This window comes from Amblyomma americanum, chromosome 1 (genome assembly GCF_052857255.1).
Source record: "Amblyomma americanum isolate KBUSLIRL-KWMA chromosome 1, ASM5285725v1, whole genome shotgun sequence".
Classification (NCBI taxonomy): Eukaryota; Metazoa; Arthropoda; class Arachnida; order Ixodida; family Ixodidae; genus Amblyomma; species Amblyomma americanum.
In genome coordinates, this window is record NC_135497.1 from 43,267,721 (window position 1) to 43,289,474 (window position 21,754).

The 21,754-nt window shown below is 44.5% G+C and overlaps 1 protein-coding gene across 3 annotated transcripts in view; it reads right to left on the reverse strand.

The window, feature by feature from the left end:
• Window positions 1–788: 788 nt before the first annotated feature.
• The window catches only part of LOC144112707 (uncharacterized), a 55,010-nt gene continuing 34,044 nt past the window's right edge, over window positions 789–21,754 (reverse strand). For all 3 annotated transcript variants that reach the window (XM_077645534.1, XM_077645536.1, XM_077645535.1), the window contains 3 exons: window positions 19,743–21,287; window positions 13,706–13,764; window positions 789–963 (listed from right to left, as the gene is read on the reverse strand). In XM_077645534.1, the coding sequence (XP_077501660.1) occupies window positions 928–963; window positions 13,706–13,764; window positions 19,743–21,287 (1,640 nt within the window). In that variant the 3' untranslated portion in view covers window positions 789–927. The remainder of the gene's footprint in view (window positions 964–13,705; window positions 13,765–19,742; window positions 21,288–21,754) is intronic.

The following is a 21,754-nucleotide window of genomic DNA, read 5'->3' on the forward strand; positions in this document are numbered from 1 at the left end:
CGTTTGGAGCGCGAGGAAAACGTCTATGTATGCGCTCGTGGAGCTCTCGGATCGCAATTGCTTTATTCAAAGCAGCTATATAGTGTTCACTAACTATAGGTCCCTGTAGTGAAGCTTCTCGGTGAAAATAGGAAACACACAAGGTTCGTCGTGTGAGGAAGCTGATTCGCGTCGTGTCGTCCTATCTTGCACTGGCAATTGGATATGCTTTATCGGCCCATAAGTTGAGAACTGTGGACGATTAGTTCCTCCCCATACCTCGCGCTGCGCTGTTAGCTGTCGCCAACTAGGAGCGGAAAAGCACCCGATGCAGCGCTCCGCCTGGTAATTCCGTCTATCGAACAGGCTGAAAAAGTGCAGAACTACTCTCTGAGCATCAACAGAAATGTTTCTAGCCACAAGCGACGCGCTCGCTTTGAAATATTCGCATACACCATTTGGTTTCGAAGGCAGCGTCGCTGCCGACCGCAGCGCCACCTTTGTTTACAAACATGACGCTTGCCGGCTGCGCTGCCTCGTCTCACGACGCGCTGGCACTGGCTGCATGGAGCCAGTCTCTCTGCAGCTGATTTCTCCCTTATCTTTTAATTTCTGTAACCTTTACGGAAGTCTCCTTTCGAGTTAAAGAAAGCTAAAGGTAAGGCCGGCTCGTGAATATGGTGGTTAGGGTCTAGCCCCAGGCTTGCACTGATATTCACTGGCTGCTTGCTAGTGCAAGGCGGCAGCTGGTGCTTGCCATAGAAAACAATATTGAAGCACAAATGACCACAAGGAAGCGCTTGTTGCAACTTTGCATGAAGCATACTTAAGTCAGCACATTTATTGCAAAAGAAACGGGATGGTAGCTGCCAACCTGTAAAGCTATAAACTCAAAACTGGAATAATGTCAGAAATGTATGCAGAAGTAACCGCAGAGACCACTTCCAATTACACCATCTTGCGGGTCCTCTTTGGGGGTGGCTCCTGCAAAAAAATAAATATTGAGTGATAAAAAAAGGGAATTCACAAATCTGACAAAAAACATTTCTTGGGCTGAGCTAGCTCAAAAATTTTTACAAATGGGCAAAATTGTGACACACATTATGGCATCCACAGCTTTGCTCTTCATACTCTGACATGTCTTGATTACATTTGTTTCAAAACCTAAACTGGCCAGAGCAGCAGTGCATACAAGTGTGCTAGTCTGCCACTCATGATCAAGTCTATGGTAACTGGAGATAATCTTTTGAAAAAAAAATTGCAGATCCCATCAGGCTTAAGATTTCAAAAGATCAAGTAAACTACCATTCAGCATTTTTAATTTACTTGACTTGACTCATACCAACAACCGAAACTGACATGAATCGACAAGACTGCATCATTCACACACGACAAAGAGGCCACTCTCATCAAAAACGGGCTGCTATATCGTTGAAAGCTTCTATGAAGACGTGGAATTGGCAATAAACAAAGTAAAATCACAATCAACTGTACTGATTTCAATGCGAACATAGGCAAGAAGCAGGCTGGCAGCCAGGCAGTAGGCGACTCTGGGATAGGCTGTAGGAATAGCAAAGAAGAGTTAGTTGAGTTTGCAGATAGAAATAATTTACGAATCATGAATACCTTCTTCCGCAAATGAGAAAACAGGCATTGGACATGGAAGAGCCCCAATGGTAAGACTAAAAATGAAGAAGACCTTATACTATGCACTCATCCTGGCATCGTGCAGAATGTGGAGGCCCTTGGAAAGGTGTGCTGAAGCGACTACAGAATGGTAAGGCCTCAAATTAGACTAGATTTGAAGAGGAAATGAAAGAAACTAGTGAGGAAGTCCTTTAATGAGTTAGTGGTATGAGGAAAATAGACGAATTCAGGATACTGCTGCAGAAAGATACTCAGCCTTAACTGAGGAAGACGATCTTAATGTTCATACTATGGACGATAATCTGACAGCTATCATCATGGAGTGCGCAGTAGAAGAGGCGGTAGGACGGTTCGACAAGATACCGGCAAGCTATCTCAGGAGACGAAAAATCTAAAAATGCCAAAGCATGAGGGCGTCTAACCCTACAGAGAGAATAGAACTAGCAGAGCTATCGAAGTTAATAAATAAGCACAAGGGGGTAAGCCAAAATAAGGAAATTCAATATGGAGAGAATCGAGCATGTTCTAAAGAACGGAGGTAGCCTAAATGTGGTGAAGAGGAAGCTAAGCATAGATAAAAACCAGATAAATGTGCTAAGAGAGAAAGAGGGCAATGTAGCAATATGGATAAGACAGTTGAAGTAGCCAAAGAGTTTTACAAAAATCTATATGTATATATAGTAGCCAATGTACTCAGAAAGTTAGAGAGACAGTAGTGCACAGCAATGGGTCATCCCGCAAGTAACGAAAGAGGAAGTAACGAAAGCCTTAGGGAACAATGTAAAGAGGGAAAGTGGCTGGTGAGGATTGGGTAACATCAAATCTGTTGAAGGACGGAAAAAATCTAGCCATCCTGTGCACGCAATGTCTTATGACCTCAAGTGTACCAGAAGCTTGGAAGAACGCTAACATTATCTTAATTCATAAGAAAGGAGAAGTCAAGGACCTGAAAAACTACAGACCGATCAGCTTACTCTCCACTGCCTACAAGGCATTTACTAAGGTAATAGCTAATCGAGTCAGGACAACCTTAGACAAATGGTCAGGCAGGTTTTCGTAAAGGATATTCCACAATAGACCATACTCACACTATCAATCAGTTGATAGAGAAATGTGCAGAATTTAACCAACCCCTATATATACCCTTCATTGATTATGAGAAAGCATTTTACTCAGAAGAAACGTCAGCAGTAATGCAGGCATTGCATAATCAGGGAGTAGAAGAGCCATATGTGAAAATACTGAAGATACCTATAACAACTGCATAGCTACCATAGTGCTCCATAAAGTCAGCAATAAAATTCCAATAAGGAAGGGTGTCAGGTGGGGAGACACGATCTCTACAATGCTATTCACCGCCTGTTTCAGGAGGTATTCAAGAGACCTGGATTGGGAACAACTGGGGATAAGAGTTAATGAATACCTTTGTTATCTGTGATTCGCTGATGACATTGCCTTGCTAAGTCACTCAGGGGATGAACTGCATGATCAGAGATTTAGACAGGCATAGCAGAAAGGTGGGTCTAATTTCTTTTTAATTTGAATTTATTGAATTTTCTAGGGTATATACTGGATAAGTACATAAATTCGGTATACAGGCGGGGGTCCGAAAGTCAAGCGACTGTTGAACAGTCCCACAAGGAAACAGCAGTTACTGTAGGTAGCGAGGCATTGAAAGTGCTAAGAGAATACGTCAACTTAGGGCAGGTAGTGACCGCTGATCCAGATTATGAGAGGGAAATAACTGGAAAAATAAGAATGGGGCGGAGCATATATGGCAGGTTCTCTCAGATCATGAATGGCAGTTTACCAATATCCCTCAAGAGAAAAGTATACAACAGCTGTATATTACCAGTGCTCGCCTATGGTGCAGAAACTTGGAAGAAAAGGGTTCAGTTTAAGTTAAAGACAACAGAGCAAGCTATGGAAAGAAAAATTATAGGTGTAATGTTAAGAGACTTGAAGCGGGTAGACTGGGTGAGGGAACGAACGTGAGTTAACAACATCCTAATTGAAAAAAAAGAGCAAGAAATGGGCTTGGGCTGGGCATGTAATGCGAAGGCAAGATAACTGCTGGCCTTTATGGGTGACGAAGTGAATTCCAAGAGAAGGCGAGCGTAGCAGAAGACGGCAGGAAGTTCGGTGGGCTTTAAGAAGTTTGCAGGTATGGTGGCTGCAGCTAGCAAAGGACAGGGTTAATTGGAGACACTAGAAAGAGGCCTTTGCCCTGCAGTGGACGCAGTCAGACTGATGATGATGATATATAGAAAAAACGAAGAAATGAAACCCAGCTGTTGCCAATACCAGCTGATTTTGCAGGTAAACTGTGTGCATTGCCACCGAGTTTTCAGCGTGGCTCCCAGAACTACCTCTACATTGCCATTCATTTCAGAACAGTGGTGGCGACCAGGCCTCCTCTCGGTGTGGGCGTCCCAACTTTGAAGCAAGAGGTGGGAAAAGTTTTAATTTCTTTTTCGCAGCCATAAATGGGCTCTCTGGTGTAGACAAGTGTCAGCACGCCCAAAAAAGCCAGAGAATCAAATTTACTAACAAAAATAATTGATGCAGTTGTTCTCAGTGTCGCTTAAGTTGAATGGTCTGCATTGGCTCTTAAAAATAAAAGGCTCAGGTTGACATCCCCTCAACTTTGCATATACCTCACAACCTTTCAAAAATAAGATACTGATTTGCGCTACTGAAGCACAGCACTGCAAGCACTCACCCACCACACATAATATGCCCAGTTTGTTTCTCGAGCGAAAGGTAATGTGTCCACCTCAGTGCCAAGGATGAAAGGAATTGAGGAAAACCTTGCCCGTACTCTCACGGTTCCCCTCGATAACAGCGCTCATCAAAGCTAGCCCAACGTTGTTTCTGCCTGTTCGATTGCCTCACACCTTCTGTGCGAGGCCACTTTATGCAAAGAAAAGCTAAACACCTCATGACTACGCTGACTCTGTGAAGTGCTGGAGCATTTGCAGCACGGCTGTAATGGCTTTTTTCATGTGTGCCGTACACAAGTCTAATTGCAGCATTTCTTCAATATTTTTTATTTCACACAAAACCACTGCGACTCATCTTAGACGTCAACATGATGTTTTAGGGAAAAAAATCATCTTTTGGAATCTAGAAGAGTGCGGTGAGGTGATAGTTGGTACGACCTTATGAGAACTATAAATAACCGCAAAAAGGATGGAACAAGAGTGAAGAAGCACATAGGACGAGCACAAAAATACCTGAAATCCAGAGGAAAGCTCTAAGGATTGGCCTAATATGTGCTAAATATTTATGAGGGACGTGGCTTTCAACACCATTGATTTTGATGAAATTTATTTTGCAAGCTAGCATTGCTTTAAACTTAAGTGCACAAAATTTCAGCAATATATTTGAAGAAATTTTTTCTACAAATTTTTTTCGCCCCTTCTACATCTTGTGGAACACCTGCAGATTGGACAAAATGGGTAGAATACAGGTTCAACATTCACTGCATTTCTGAATGCATGCAGCGTGTGATGACAATCTGATTTTTTTTTTGCACAACACGTTTTTTGTTTTTTTCTTGTACAAAGCAGTTGGCATAGACATGTCTAAACTGCAAACAAGATGTCACACCAAAAATCTGCAATCCATCGAAATGGAAAGTCAATGTTACCACCACCGCATACAGTAGAGTTCTGTGAGTGTAACAAAACAAACATGGTAAAGATAAGCAGTGACGTATTGGTTGATCACGAAACATTTTTTTTAGTGCTTCCCACTTGAACTGGGCAATTGAACTTTGAAACAGCAAAGAGAGAGGCATATGAGCGGATACATTAATAAAAAAAAAAGCAAACTTTTTTTTTTCAGATTTCAAAGCTACATCCCCACTTAAATGCAGGAAAGGCTTGCATGGTACTACCATGTAATGCACAAAGATCCACGCAGTGTTGCCCTGTTCATCAAACCTGTCCTTTTTAGCAAGAACATCACGAGTTTGAAAGTTCTAGCAAGAAGATTTTTAAAAGCGATTTTCTTGGTGACAAATGAGTCTTCTGCTGCCCGACGAACATTAAGATAGCCAAAGAATCAGTTTCTGCTCAGAACAATAATTGGATGGAGTTATCCTTTGAGTGCTTTTGAGGCACATTTCTATGAGAACTGTTTTAGCATGTTAATACCACAACTAAGATACTTTTTTAAAATACACCAGGTTTTTTAAGCTGACATCTGTTACATGTCCATCAAAGGTTTTTGAGATGCCTGTCCTTTACAAACAATATAGTGCATGATTTCTGCTTCAAGATGTTGAGTAGTAGATGTTTGCATGAAACGAGAAGTATAAGATGGGTAATGCTAGCACGTTGCCTCGTTTCAGCTGAGTGACAATCACAAATTATGCGAAATAGGTGCTCGACAAGATAAAATGACGTGTTCAAAACATGCACACCTTGTGTTTGCCTTGCCTTGCCATGTGACATGGCCTCTCAATATGTAAGCAAACACACTCTTATTTTGTTGTTAGGCCACTACTTTACAATAATTGATGGTGTCAGGAGCATTTGGTTTAAAGAAAGAAAAGCAAAGCTCTTGGTGGAGTACGCATTTGGCACGAAGGCTTGGTTTCAAGTTATAAGAGAATTGCCTCAGTATGAGATTCTTTGCAATGTTTAGGGAAACCACAGCATGTACTCGAATGCATATTCAGCAAGTGTGTGTGTGAGTGAGCTGGAAAGAAATATCGTGGGATAAAATCCTGCGGCTGGATCAAGCGACTCCTAGGAAATCAAAAGTTCAGGCTTTTGTGCCAATGTGCACGTACTCTCATGAGCAACATGAGCAAGAACATGGGAGGAAATGGCAAATAGCCTCAAACCCTTCTTGTGGCAAAACACGGCGGCCGCTTTCAGCAAATAAGTGGAAAGGGTTTGCCCATTGGGCATTCTGCCTGCACCCCCTGGTGCACGCATCTTTCTGCAAATGTGAAATTAGGTCTCGAATTAGCTTAGACTTGAGGGAACAAAAGAAGCTAGTGAAGAAGAAGTCCATTAATGAATTAGCAATAAGAGGGAAAATAAAAGAATTCAGGATATCGCTGCAGAATAGATATTCAGCCTTAACTGAAGACGACGATCTTAATGTCCATACAATGAACGATAATCTGACAGCTATCATTACGGAGTGTGCAGTAGAAGTAGGCAGTAGGACGGTTCGACAGGATACCGGTAAGCTATCTCAGGAGACGAAAGATCTAATTCAGAAATGCCAAAGCATGAGGGCGTCTAACCCTACAGACAGGATAGAACTAGTAGAGATATCGAAGTTAATAAATAAGTGCAAGGTAGCCAACATAAAGAAGTTCAATATGGAGAGGATCGAGCATGCTCTAAAGAATGGAGGTAACCTGAAAGTGGCGTGGAAGAAACTAGGCATTGGTAAATATCAGATGTATACGTTAAGAGACAAGGGGGGCAATGTCATTAGCAATATGGATAAGACAGTTAAAGTAGCCGAAGAGTTCTACACAAATCTATACAGTAGTGAACGTAATCAGAGCATTAATGAGAGAGACAGTAGCGCACATCAATTAGTCAACCCGCCAGTAACGAAAAAGGAAGTAAAGAAAGCCTCAGGAGCAATGCAAAGGGGAAAAGCAGCTGGTGAAGATCAGGTGACAGCTGATCTCCTGAAGGACGGAGGGGAAATTGTGCTAGAAAAACAAGCCGCCCTGTACACGCAATGCCTTATGACCTCGGCCATACCAGAAGCTTGGAAGAACACAAATATTACCTTAATTCATAAGAAAGGAGACGCCAAGGACTAGAAAAATTACAGACCGATCAGCTTATTGTCCATTGCCTGCAAGGTATTTACTAAGGTAATCACTAATAGAGTCAAGGCAACCTTAGAAATTAATCAACCAAATGATCAGTCAGGTTTTCGTAAAGGATATTCAGCACTAGATCATATTCACACCATCAATCACGTGATAGAGAAATTCGCAGAATATAACCAACCCCTATATATAGCCTTTATTGATTACGAGAAAGCATTCGACTCAGTGCAAACCTCAGCTGTCATGCAGGCATTGCGGAATCAGGGTGTAGACAAGCCTTATGTGAAATTCCGGAAGATATCTATAGCGACTACACAGCTACCACAGTCCTCCATAAAGTCAGCAATAAAATTCCAATAAGGAAGGGCGTCAGGCAAGGAGATGCGATATCGCCAATGATATTCACCACCTGTTTACAGGAGGCATTCCAAGGCCTGAATTGTGAACAGTTGGGGATAAGAGTTAATGGAGAATACCTAAATAATCTGCGATCCACTTATGACATTGCCAAAGCATGATCAACGATTTAGACAGGCAGAGCAAAACGGTGGGTCTAAAAATTAACATGCAGAAAACCAAAGTAATGTTCAACAGCCTAGCAAGGGAACAGCAGTTCACAATTGGAAGCGAGGTGCCGGAAGTGGTAAAGGAATACATCTACTTAGGGCAGGTAGTGACAGCTGATCTGGATCATGAGAGGGAAATAATTAGAAGGATAAGGTTGGGGTGGACCATATACGGCAGGTTCTCTCAGATCATGAATAGCATTTTTTGAAGCTTGGAAAAAATTCACCTTGGCGCAAATAAATTCACACAGACAAAAGAGACAAGGAGACAAAGCCAAAGTGAATTTTTTCCAAGCATCAAAAAATGCTAAACCAACTAGCCTGGCAACATGCCTTACTAAACATGAATAGCAGTTTATCAATATCCCTCAAGGGAAAAGTGTACAACAGCTGTATCTTGCCGGTGCTGACCTATGAGGCAGAAACGTGGAGGCTAATGAAAAGGGTTCAGCTTAAGTTAAGGACTACGCAGCGAGCCATCGAAAGAAAAATGATAGGTGTAACGTTACGAGACCGGAATTGGGCAGAGTGCGAACAAACGCGGGTTAATGACATCCTAGTTGAAATCAAGAGGAAGAAATGGGCTTGGGCAGGGCATGTGATGCGAAGGCAAGACAACCGCTGGTCCTTAAGGGTAACGGAGTGGACTCCAAGAGAAGGCAAGCATAGCAGGGGGCGGCAGAAGGTTAGGTGGGCGGATGAGGTTAAGAAGCTTGCAGGCATAGGGTGAGCGCCGCTGGTAAAGGATAGGGTTAATTGGAGAGACATGGTACAGGCCTTTGCCATGCGGTTGGTTTAGTCAGGCTGATGACGATGATGACGCACTCTCTTAACGTGATTCAGCTTCGTAGTGTGCCACTTGAGGTGTGTTCATGATGGTGCATCTTCAAATGCTAACATGGCTTTTAGGCTGTTAAGTCTTACTGCTATACTAAGTGTGCAAGCATTCCATTTTGGTTCTAGTGCTTCTTATGCGGTGCGGTGGACATGCTTGCTTGTCTGCTCGCCAAGAATGTTATCCAAGCTTCTGTCCGCGTGCCCCCTCTGAGTCCGTTTCTCTCATCCCTGTGGGCCATATGCCTTCAGAAGTGGAATTTTCCTCCTTCCTCCAGTTTTAAAGGAAGGTTAAGTGTACGCCAGTTGTCTTCGTCATAACTCCACCTCACCAAGCATATTTTACTTGCTTTTTATACACTCGCCATATTGACAGAGTCGCTTCCGCGTGTTTTTTTTAAATGAGACATTTAGAATAGGGGGACCCTATCGGAAGGGGGATAGGAAAATAGTGGGGGACCAGTGCAGGACACGAACACCCCTCAAGTCATTGTTCTGAGCATGCGCACTGGCACCCCTCTATTCCCCTTTCCCCTAACTGATAGGGTCCCCCTATTCTAAAAGTCTCTACTGTCATTTCATAACCGCACAAAATGCGTGAAACGTGATTATCAAAATTAGACAGTGGGCAAGCAGCTTTCTTTGCAGACTGTGCACCCGCGTACAATAAGCGAATGCCACCAGCACTGATTAGCCTTGGGTCCCACATGCTCTTTGACTCACAAAAAGGAAAAAAAAAGGATGTACCAATACAGCCCAAGGAAATAAAAAAAAGGGGGAGGGAGGGAGAGTATGCGGCCAAGTTCATTCAAGCCTGTATCCGAAAAATCTCAGGTGCATGAACACAGTGAAGCAGGTGAAGAGGTTGGTGTTAGAGTATAGTATTATGAAAATATCCCGGTGCCAGGTGGAGCCACATCGCAAGAGTCAAACTTGGTGCATATTTTTACCTTATCCAGAATGTATACACAACACTTTGAGAACATAGCAAATGCACACACAGGCTCAATATTGTAGGAAAATTGCACCTTAACAATACAGAAAGAAAAAAAAAGATGAAATGTTGCAAACCAAATTTTGACACTAATTTTTTTTTTCAGTACGCAACAATCAACAGCGACATGCTTAAAAGCAAGATTTTTCTGGATGTTTACCACTCTTTTGAAAAAAAAAAGAGAAAGATTTAATCGACAATCTGTCCACAACATTTCCTCCCCTTATCAAAAATGAAAATGCTACTGCAAGCCGCATAAAAATTTTGACAAATTTGGACGCGCTAGAGTTTCTGAAAGTGCTCATGTATTATTCTCTGTGGGAGCTCGCACTGGTGAACCCTCTTGAAGCAGCCACATGGATTGAACATTCTGACACACCCCTTGAAAATTTCACTCGCTAAATGTACAGCTATGATCTGACACAATGGCGTTGACATCGGTGGAACCTTCCACAAGTGCCGCTGCTAATCGCCGTCTGAAACAAGAGGTGAGATCTTAAACAAGAGACATAAGGCCAGCATGAATTACAAAACCTACATTGGCTGTCATGTCAATACTTGCCCTACTGGCCAACAGGACAAAACGCACGCATAATTAAAAGTACACTTTCTCAAAAACCATTCTTTCTTTATGGCAACGAACACGGTTCAGCACGCATGCATTCCCTCATTGGGGTATTCTAGGCGTAGCCCGGTTTACACTGTTACTTCTTTTTTCTCTCACCACTTCAGCACAGTTTCTTTCACTTGCACCTGTGTGGTTCCGTTCTTCCAATGTGCCAAAACTGCATGTTTATTGTGTACAACTTGGTGTTCACACAGTGAAGCCTCCTCACACGCAGCAGCGCTGCTTATGATGGGTGTGATGCGGTAGAACTTCACTGTGCTACACCGTGAAGGATGTGAGGGGCCCCTACGATTTTAATATACAGGCAATAAAGCATTAATAGAAACATAAAAAACAGTCACTACTGCACCATTTTTATCTTAGAATTCGGCAACTATTGCCCAGTCTTTTGACAAATAAATATATGTTGATGCAGCAGTTCTTGACACTTTTTGGGTGCTTATTAGATAATTGGAACATTTTTAGTCCCATGAAGTTCAGATCAATAAGCTTTCACTGTACTCAAATTCCCAGATGCAAAACACAGAGCACAAATAACAAGCAAAAAGAGACAAGCCAACTACAGAAAAAAACTTGACTGCCAATTACAGTACTCCGTAATCCAAAGATTGAGCGCAGCATGATTCTGTGATACACTGAGGCAGAAAACGTGGACGACGATTAAGCTACCCCCAAAAGTGCAGTGGGAAGCATCTGCACTTTCTCAAGCAAGGCCTCTAAAAGTATTGCACTGAACAAACTCTCCTCAGTGGTATGGAGGAGAGCAGTGCAACCCCTGCCCGGCTTTGGCGTCCTCTCCTGTGAGAACGCATTGCACCGAGCTTGTCTCACTGTTTCATGGAGTAACACGGATGCCACAAAAGACACGTCTTTGTTTGGAGCTGGCCCGCACATTCAGAGTAGCACGTACCCGTTCTCATGAGAACTGGCGTGGACTCCCCAAAGGTTTTTATAGACGTCTATGTATGTGCTGGCTGACATTTCTACCGCTGAATCATGGCTAACTCAAGTTGCAACTGGAAGCTTTGTATTAGATCTTACGCTGTTTGAGCATACAGCTCATTCTAGGTGAAGCAAATCCTATGGGGTCTCAAGAAAAATCATATCATCCGAAGTTTTGTATCATACAAAATGAACAAAATCAGTATGAAGCAGCATGGAAAATGTACTCACAGAGATCTGTTTTCAGCTGACAGCAATTATTTACGGTCGCATGACCACAGCTCACTGCTCACGATGTGTACAGCACGGCTGGCGATCGCGACATCAGTGATGTGCGGGCCGCGTGCCCATGCTCATTACTCCTTGTGCATACAGCGCGACTAGCGATTGCAGAGTCGATGATGTGTGGATAATTTTACCATAGCGGAAAAGTATTCATGTAGATGCATATACAGGTTGCACTGCGATCAGTGAAAGGAATCCCATGATATGGGTCCGCCATGTTTATGAACCGCCAGCTCAGTTTGCAAGGCTGTCGTTCAGCATGGCTTTGGGTGCAATACTTCATTGCTTCAGCAGCAATAGTGCTGACTATTCTGCCAGCTACATCGGTGAGACAAAGAATTTGCTACAAAAGCTTTGCAAGCACACACGATGTGTAGAATTTCAAACGAGGGCACAGTGCAATTGTGGAGCATTCTAAGGACTTGGAATACCGCATTGACTTGTAGACACCAAGCCAGATCCCTTCAAGCATCAGATCATAGAATCCTGGCACATCTAAAACATACCCGGAAATGTAAACTGCGCTCAAGGCTCTCTTCCATCAGTGTATGCACATGGCCTTTGCAACAACCCACTGTATGGCCCAACTCATGTGACTCACACGGAAAGAGCCCCGCAATTTCATTGTGACCTATAGTGACTTGCACGGCAACAACCCATAGTGGCAGTGATTAGAAAAAGCGTGTTTCTTGCTACCACCAAGTCAAACCTGAAGATCATGCTGAGTTGGCACCGAAACGTCTGTTCTCTCATAAGAACTTGTTCGGAGTATCCCAGCTTTCCCTCTAAAATGCTAAAGGACACAAGCTTCTCACAGATCACAGAGGACTGATGTGAGAATGCGAGCTAATGCCTTCAGCAAAAACAATGAAGCTTGCGTGCAGCATGCAATAAGCATGTCAACTCTGTGGCATGCAATTCATGACAAGTAAACCCACAATTTTGACTGCTGATGGCATGCTGATAACAAAACAGAAAACATCACTGTGTAATGCTACTGTTGGCATTGTAATGAAGACCCCCCCTCCTCCCCCCAAGTAATTCGAGAAGACAAATCCTGACAGCTTCTCCTCCTTGAGTAAAGCACCAAGCTTGAAGATTCCACATGCCATCAGCACCCAGTGAAAAACGATGCAGCGTAAAATGCAAGCTGAGGCCCAGAAACAGCATGCTGAGACTGATGTGGTGGAAACAACGATTTAGCTATGCACTGTTCCACCATAGCTGCCACCATCCATATTCCTGTGGAGAAATCGATGTTTCTATAAACTGAGCTTTCACACCCAGAAAGTAAAAGGAAATGGGCAGGGAATGCTGCATTGATGCCTCGAACTAAATTCAACCAGACAGAAAAGCTCAAGGAAAAAGTGTGCTGACCTCTCCAAGAAGGGCTTGTTTTCGTGACAAGCTCTTTACCCATGCACAAATAAATATGCGATGAAAGCGATTAGTACACCAATTTGATGGTCCCAAAATAGACAGAAAACACAAAGCAGCTAACAATGTCGCCATGCAAAATCCAGGCGCAGGCCAACTCTAGCGCATCATGAGGGCTCGTTACACTGTCAAAACTTTTCCTCGCACTGAACACATGCCAATCCAACCAGCTGCTCGCTCGAAAGTGGAGGAATTTTCAAATGAAAAACGAAAAGGGCCTGGTCGCAGCACAGAACACATTCATTTATCCGGGTCCTGAAGTGTGCACAAAAGCTGAGTGTTTCAGAAACATGGCTGCCGTAACAGCAAGCCTGCTGAAGTGACGTCCCATCCAAGCTATGTATGCCAGACAAGGTGGGTGCCTGCTGTGCATGTGCGATGTCCAGGTGGGGACACACCTGTCGCTGCTCATGAGCAGCAGGCACTCAGCCAGTCCTGTGTATAACCATGCTTGAATGCGTTTGGCAAAACATTACAACGTGATGCTGCATTACTCTGTTCTGTCCATAAGGACAACAATACCGTATTTCAAACTTGCAAGCATGTCTTCAGAAATGTCTGCAATTCTGTTTTCTCACCTCCTCGGAGCGATCTTTTGCTGTCCTTCGAGAGGCACCGGGTTTGTCATCTGCCCACTCTGCATGAGAAAGACACAAATGAGTGGATCAGACGTAGCTATTCGTATTTCAGTCTCACGTGCACTCATACATATTTGCATGGTGTAGCTAGCTGCATGACATTCCTTTGTACCATTCTAGTAATCACCCTAGGGTGTCTAACAAATTCACCAAATTTTCTTGGAGTACGCTAAAAAGTGTCATGACATGGTCTACCCACAAATTGTGGTTTTACATTGCAGGTACTAGCCATGACGTTATGCATTACTGAAAAAGAAGTAGGACTCTATGCGCGCATTTCAGCTAGAAATTGTAATTAGAAGTTGTCGGCTCTGAGCCTCTCCCCCTGGCAGCGACGGCCATATTGAAGCAGCATGAGCGCTGTCGTCTGCTGCAAAACTGCTGCGCACATGGTCGGTGCGAAGCAGACCGCGTGCCTATTTGATTCCGGCTGTGACACATTGTGGTGAGGTCACCGAGATCAGGGAGAAGCTAGCCAGAAAAGAGAAGGACACACACCTTTGTCACCTTTGTCCCCTTGTCAAGACTTCTCCCTTCACCCTTCTCCACCCCTAGTCCGAACAACCCACTCCCTTACACTCACTATATGTACATTGCACAGTTCAGTCGCCAGGAAGCACGTGACTGTCAGTTTATGTTGTCACGGATCATGGTCGCACCAGGACTGCCACACAGCTCACTAGAAGTTTTAAATCCTAAATTACAGTATGCATTTGCTGAAGGGCATTTCATACTTACATTTACTCTCGATGATCAAATAGTCTGAATTTTTGTAGAATTCCCACAGTAACAGACAAGTTTAATGCCAAGAGAGGCTGACACAATGCCACCTTATACTGTCACTCTCAAATAAAGATGTAAAAGAATAAAAATAACTTAATAGCAGAGAATCCTGTACCAACATTTTGTCTGTAAATCCAATTCGAATAGTAAGTAGTAGTGTTTATTTCATTAAACAAAAAACGGAGGAAGAGAGGTTACAGCGAACCATAGCTTTAGGGAAAAAAAAGGGAGGGAGGAAACAATAAACTGACTGACATACAGGGTTTTGCACTTCCGTGAGTTCTGTAAATTAGATTTGCCTCGAATCAACAGCCTTCAAGGCTGCAATTTCACCATGCTGTATTAAGACAATTAAAAGGGTAATTGTTGTGTGCCAAAAGCAGCGGTGTACGGTGCGTGTGTTGGCAACTGTGGACACAAGCTGCATGCGTGCGTATTGACGCTGTGTGTGTTGTGCCGGTAGCATGGCTTCCATGTTGTGTGTCAGTATTGTACCATGTTCTTAGTTGTGCAATAAATGAAGTGCAGACACAACAAATGGCGACGAGGACAGGATCAAGAACGCTCCAAGAACGGCCTGATGATCACCATATCAAGCAACAGTAACTGGCAGCCGCAAGAAGAGCATTGACAAACACGAAGTGTCAGGCCTAACTCTGCAAGCCCTACGCTGGGCAGAACAAAGGCAGCTCAAGCAGCGCTAATCGGTAAACTCGACAGTTTCAATGACACTGTTGAAGACTGGTCGTTGTATATAGAAAGGGCGGACGAATACTTCGCGCTCAACAGCTTACCAGAAGAGAAGAAGGTAGCGGCTATAATTACAAGCATGGGAGCGTAAACTTACGCTATCCTTCGCAAGCTGACCACGCCGAACAAACCCTCAGAGAAAACATACGCAGACATTAAAAAGTACCTGGGAGACTACTTTTCACCTGTGCCTCTTGAAACGTCTGAGCGACATCGGTTCTACAAGAGACTTCATAGAGAAGGTGAGTCTGCTAACGAATATATGGCAGAACTGCGGCGGCTTTCACAGAACCGCAATTTTGGGTCATTTCTGGACCAGGCACTGCGGGATAAATTTGTGTGCGGTCTTCGCTACGTGCAAGTCCAGCAGAGATTGCTAACCGCAAAAAAGGTTACGCTAGAGCACGCCCTTGACGAAGCAGTAGCACATGAACTTGCCGTGAAGGAAATCGCCGAATTCAAAAGCAGGGGAGAAGTGCCGGCTTCCGTGGCTCATGTCGAGAAGGAAGCACGACAATGTTACAGGTGTGACCGCAAGGGGCATCCACCGTCGAAATGCAAGTTTCTCACAAGTGTTTGCCACAAGTGCAATAAAGTTGGCCACATAAGTACCGCGTGTAAAAGCAAGTCAAGTGGCGCCAATAGAGCACCACGCTGGTCAAGCCTTACTTACAAGAATAGGCAGGCTTCAAACAGTTAAGTGCATGCCATTGAACAAGACAGTGATGCATTTGAACTTCTGGCACATGTCGACGATGGGAACAAAAGCAGTCCGATCTGGCTGGAGCCACAGATTGAAGGACACACATTGGAAATGGAGATGGACACTGGATCCAAGTATTCTCTTGTGCCAAGAACCACGTATGAAGCGCATCTCTCTCATCTGCCTCTGGAGAGAACTTCAGTACGGTTCAAGACGCTGACTGGTCAAGCCTTCAGCCCTAACTGTGTGGCAACAGCCAATGTCACGTTTGGGAAGTCAATGCAACGCGTGCAGTTCTTTGTAGTCAACACTCCAGGACCTCCGCTCTTTGGAAGAGACTGGATTAATCGTTTCAACCTTCTCGAGCTGAGCAGTGTATTGAGGATTGACAACCAACTGGGGCCACGTGCATATCAACTGAACAAGATTCTCTCAGAACACAGGGACGTCTTTGATGATAGCATTGGAAAACTCAAGCACATCAAACTGAAACTGCGTCTTCAAAGTGGTGTGCAACCGAAGTTCTGCAGGCCACGACAAGTGCCCTATGCCTTGAAGGAGAAAGTGAACACTGAGCTTGAACGGTTGGAAGCAGTCGGCATCCTGACAAAAGTGAATCACAGTGATTGGGCCACGCCCATAGTGCCTGTAGTGAAAGCAAATGGAACTGTCCGCATACGTGGAGACTTCAAAACCACAATCAACCCTCACTTGGTGGTGGACCAGTATCCCTTACCCCGCATTGAGGACATCTTTGCAAAGTTAGCAGGAGGACAGAAGTTTTCAAAGATAGATCTGAGACAAGAATACCTACAAATGGAAGTAGACGATGAGTCCAAGCCGCTTTGACCATCAACACAGAAAAAGGGCTGTATCAGTACAACAGAATGATTTTTGGCATCTCTCCTGCGCCAGATGTGTGGCAGAGAACAATAGATCAAATCCTGCAGGGAATCCCAATGTGCCATGCTACTCAAGGTGACATTCTTGTCACTGGTGAGTCAGAAGATTCTCATCTCAAGAACCTAGAGCTAGTGCTCAGAAGACTGCAAGAGTATGGGCTCAGAGCTAACCTCCAGAAATGTTCGTTCTTTGAAGACTCTGTAACATACTGTGGTTACAAGCTCGATGGAACTGGGTTACACAAGACAGAGGACAAGACCAAGGCAGTGATACGTGCCCCTACACCCAAGTCCATGTCTGAGTTGAGGTCATTCCTTGGCCTTGTGAACTATTACGGGAAGTTTATTCCAGACAGTGCTAATCTTCTCAGACCACTGCATGCACTTCTGGAGAAATCATCACCATGGAAGTGGACAAAAGAATGTGAGGTGGCATTTCAGCGAGCAAAGAAGATTATAGCCTCAGAAACTGTCCTTGTGTACTACAACCCGAACCTGGAAGTACGTCTAGCATGTGATGCTGGCCCCCACAGACTCGGAGCAGTCCTTTCGCACAAAATGCCTAATGGGAGTGAAAGACCCATCGCATTTGCATCTCGAACCTTGAAGGCTTCGGAAAAGCAGTACTCTCAGATAAAGAAGCACTAGCCATTGTCTGGGGTATAGAAAACTTCTATGCATACCTGTATGGAAGACACTTCAAGCTGATCACAGATCATCAGCCTCTGACACATATCTTTGGCCCAACCAGCAGTGTTCCTGCGATGCAAGCAGCACGCATTCAACATTATGCCTTGTTTCTAGCTGGGCTCGACTACGAGATACAGTACCGCAAGTCATCGGATAATGCCAATGCAGATACACTGTCACGCCTTCCTCTTCCAGACAGTCCTGAAGACAAACCAGATGAATCTGAACTTTTCTACCTGAATCAAATGGAGCAACTACCTGTAACAGCTCGTCAAGTCAGACAAGCCACAGAGCGTGACCGTCTGCTATCGAGAGTCCGCAACCATGTTATGAACGGGTGGGACTCGTGCAAACAAGACAACGAAATCCTTCCATTCTACAGGCGTAGAGAGGAACTCTCTTTACACCACGGCATCATTGTTTGGAGCATAAGAACTGTCATTCCAGCTGTATTGCGAGAAGCAGTCCTCAACGACCTGCACTCTGGACATCAAGGCACTGTGAAAATGAAAGCGCTTACACGTTCGTTTGTGTGGTGGCCATTTGTTGACACCGATATCGAAGCCATCACTAAGAAATGTGCACGGTGCTCCAGCGAGAGCAACATGCCACCAAAGGTCTCTCTGCACCCGTGGGAAGTGCCGAGTGGACCATGGCGCCAAGTTCATTTAGACTTTGCAGGGCCATTCCTGGGCAAAATGTTTCTTATTGCTGTTGACTCATTCTCAAAATGGCCTGAAATACTTGTGACGAGTTCAACTACGGCAGAGCACACCGTGGATGCACAGCGCGTTATGTTTGCATCTCACGGCATTCCAGAATGCATTGTCACGGACAATGGTCCTCAATTCACATTGGAAGAGCTTCGAACCTTTCTCATGCAGAATGGTGTGCGACACACATTTAGCGCGCCATGTCACCCGGCTACGAACGGTCTTGCAGAAAGGTTCGTGCAGTCCTTCAAGCACAGTATGAAGGCCATGAAAGTAGAGGGATCCATCATAGAGAAGTTGACAAACTTCCTTTTGGTATACCGTACGACACACCACTGTGCTACTGGTGAGACACCAGCAAACCTTTATCTCAAGCGTGAGCTACGCACTCGACTGGCACTATTACGCCCACAACCCAGTGGATGTACGTATGAGAAACAAGGGTCATCTCAACCAAGTAAGCCTCAGCGCTCCTTTTCTGAGGGGGAAGAAGTTTCTGTGCGCTCCTATAGGGGTACGAGTAAATGGGTGCCCGGAACAATCACAACCAGAACAGGGCCTCTATCATATGAAGTGGAAGTTGGAGGAACAACCTGGAGATGTCACACTGATCAACTGCGCAAGGGTTACACCGACGACAAACGCCATCTGGATCCGGAACCTGAATTCCTACCCAGTATGCAAACCTCCCCGGACAACGAGACATCACCTGCTTGTGTTCCAGATGAAAACAAATCTGCATCACCTCAACGTGATCCATGTGTGAGTGCACCAGAAGACAAACTTAATACTCCTCGGGTAGCAGTTCCCGTGAGCCTCCCTGATCCTGTCACAGGTCGCCCACCATCGAAACTGGACTTGTAAAAAATTACAAGGGAGGAAGCGTTGTGTGCCAAAAGCAGCGGCGTACCGTGCGTGTGTTGGCAACTGTGGACACAAGCTGCATGCGTGCGTATCGACGCTGTGTGTGTTGTGCCGGCGGCATGGCTTCCATGTTGTGTGTCAGTATTGTACCATGTTCTTAGTTGTGCAATAAATGAAGTGCAGACACAACAGTAATTAGGAAATTTTGGCTAATTAGTCCCATAACCATGACCACTACCTTGTTACCCAGAGTCTTCCGAACCCAACATACACTCACTGAAAGCAGCATCTATGTGACTATCAGTGTCACTTTTTTATTATAAACCTGTAAAATAAGAATCATCAGGTATAAACATGCACAGCATTACATCATGCATGATATTAACATGAATAGCACACTTGGAACAATTTTAGCACTAGCACACAAGTACTTGCATGTGCATTCTTGGAACTGAAAAGCAAAAAGCACTAGCAAAATCTGCCTACGGGTCTGCAAAACAAAGAACTGTTCCACAAGGACTAACCCCAATAAGATGAGCACATAAAAGAATAGGCTTCAACAGTATGCTTACCAAGGGCAGTCTTGAGTGCTTCGGCACGTCTTCCCCAGGTCTTTCTTGGAGTCGCCTCATTTGCTGTCTGGGCCACATCAACTTTCACAGCAGCCATCGTCCGCTTGCTTCTTTTCGGTTCCATGGTTGTCGCTAATGCTTTGCCTCCGGCACTTGCTGGTTCCACAGTAGCCACCTCAACATTTGGGGAAGCAGGGGCATCATCAACCACTTCTTTATCCCTGGTGATTTTTGGATTAATGACCTGTTTCGCGCTGTTTGAACATTGTACATCATTCTCCTGTGGTGCATACTCGCCCGAAGCAACACGCTGCTGGTGGCCGCCGCTTTTTTCAGCAACAGTACCAATTAAGTCTTCAGCAGTAGTATGCTTTTCTGCTATGGACTCTTCCTTCAAATCAACCTTGCGCTTGGCACGGGTGTTCCTTGTGACAGAGACCTCTTTAGTTGGGGATGCCTCCCTTTGCAGATGCTTGTCAAATGTCACATCCTTCCTTTGAGTAGTACTGGCCATTACCAGGCTACTGCCAGTAACATCTTGCAGTGTTTCACCTTCTTTGCAAACTTTCCTTGAACCCTGAGTATGCTCTGCTCTGGTTGCTTTTGTACTTTGTGGCTGGTCTACTTTCTTTTCTTTTGGGGCCTCTACAATGTCCTTTCTTGAACCCCGAGTACGGCAACCTCTTGTAAGTCTGGCAGGTTCATCTAAGACATGTACGTTGGTTGCAGATGAGCATTTTGATGGGGACACACCTGCAGTTCCTAGCTCAGGGACCTCTTCCCCTTCATTCACTTTCCTCGTAGACCGTGCTGTCTTTGCCTGCAGAATTTTTCTCAAAGACTTCTTAGTGTCTGCTGCTTCCTGTTTTGGCGTTTCCCCAAGCTCCTTGTTTGAAGCCGGCCTTTGTTCAGCTTCTAAAGTCTTCAAGGGGCTCACTGTGCGTTTTGCTTCTTGTCTTGGCATCTTCACGTCAGTTCTTTTGTCAGTTTCCACGTACTTGGGCCTGGCAGCTCTTGTGGCCCTGCCAAATGCTGCCGCTGTAACATCTGTGTTGTCAAAAGCCAGATTCTTTGATGCTGACATGCCAGCTTTCTCTAGTTCTGTGGTGACGTCTGCAGCAGTCGCCCTTTTTGATGCTGGTGTCCTCTTGGCTTTTGAAGGCTTTGAAGAAGGCTTTTGATTTGAGCTTACTGTGGCTTCCTTCTCTTTCTCTTGGACTTTTAGTTTCCCCTCATTTGAAGACGTCTGGCTTGACCTTCCACTCCTGGTAGGCAAAGTGGCCTTCTCCGGCGCACTTTCTCGACTGATTTCCAATATTTGGCTTGAATATTGGAAGGTTTGCTTACTGACAGTCACCTTGGGAGATTCTGCCACGACGCTCATGTGTTCCAATGACTCCTGACAAGATTGTGATATGTCTCGTGCAGATTGCAGTGGTACACCTTCTTCCTCATCATCCCCTTCCTCACAAGCAACTGCACCTGCTTGCTCTGTACTTGCCTTTTTGCTTTTGTTGTTAGAAGTAGGTGTAGCATCCCCTGCAGCTAAAAAAAAAGTTTTCGCAGATGCATGATACATGCTTGCTAGTAGCCAACCATTCTTTTTTCTTAACAAAATAACTTGTTGTCTAAAGATATCAAGCAGCTCATCTTAGATGCAACAAGCAGTGACAAAAAGGACCAAGAGCTTGGTCCTTCATCAGCAATTACAAGCAAGTGCACAAGGTGTGTGTAACCTATAAAGTTGCCTTACACACCAAATAACAATGTTTTAAATTCTTTATAAACTCTGCCAGAAACAAACACTGACTGCACAGAAATCATTACTTCTAAAAAAATATTTTGCATCTACCCAATCCCTTCAGAGGCTGTACCCTGAATTGAACTGGTGCTTAATTGGCAGTCATGACATGAGAGACCATTAGCAATGTGGCGATACACTCTGCACATAGTTTCGTGCAGCGTCCGCCTTGTTATTATCTGGCCCAGTGTAACACGGCCACATGCTGAGT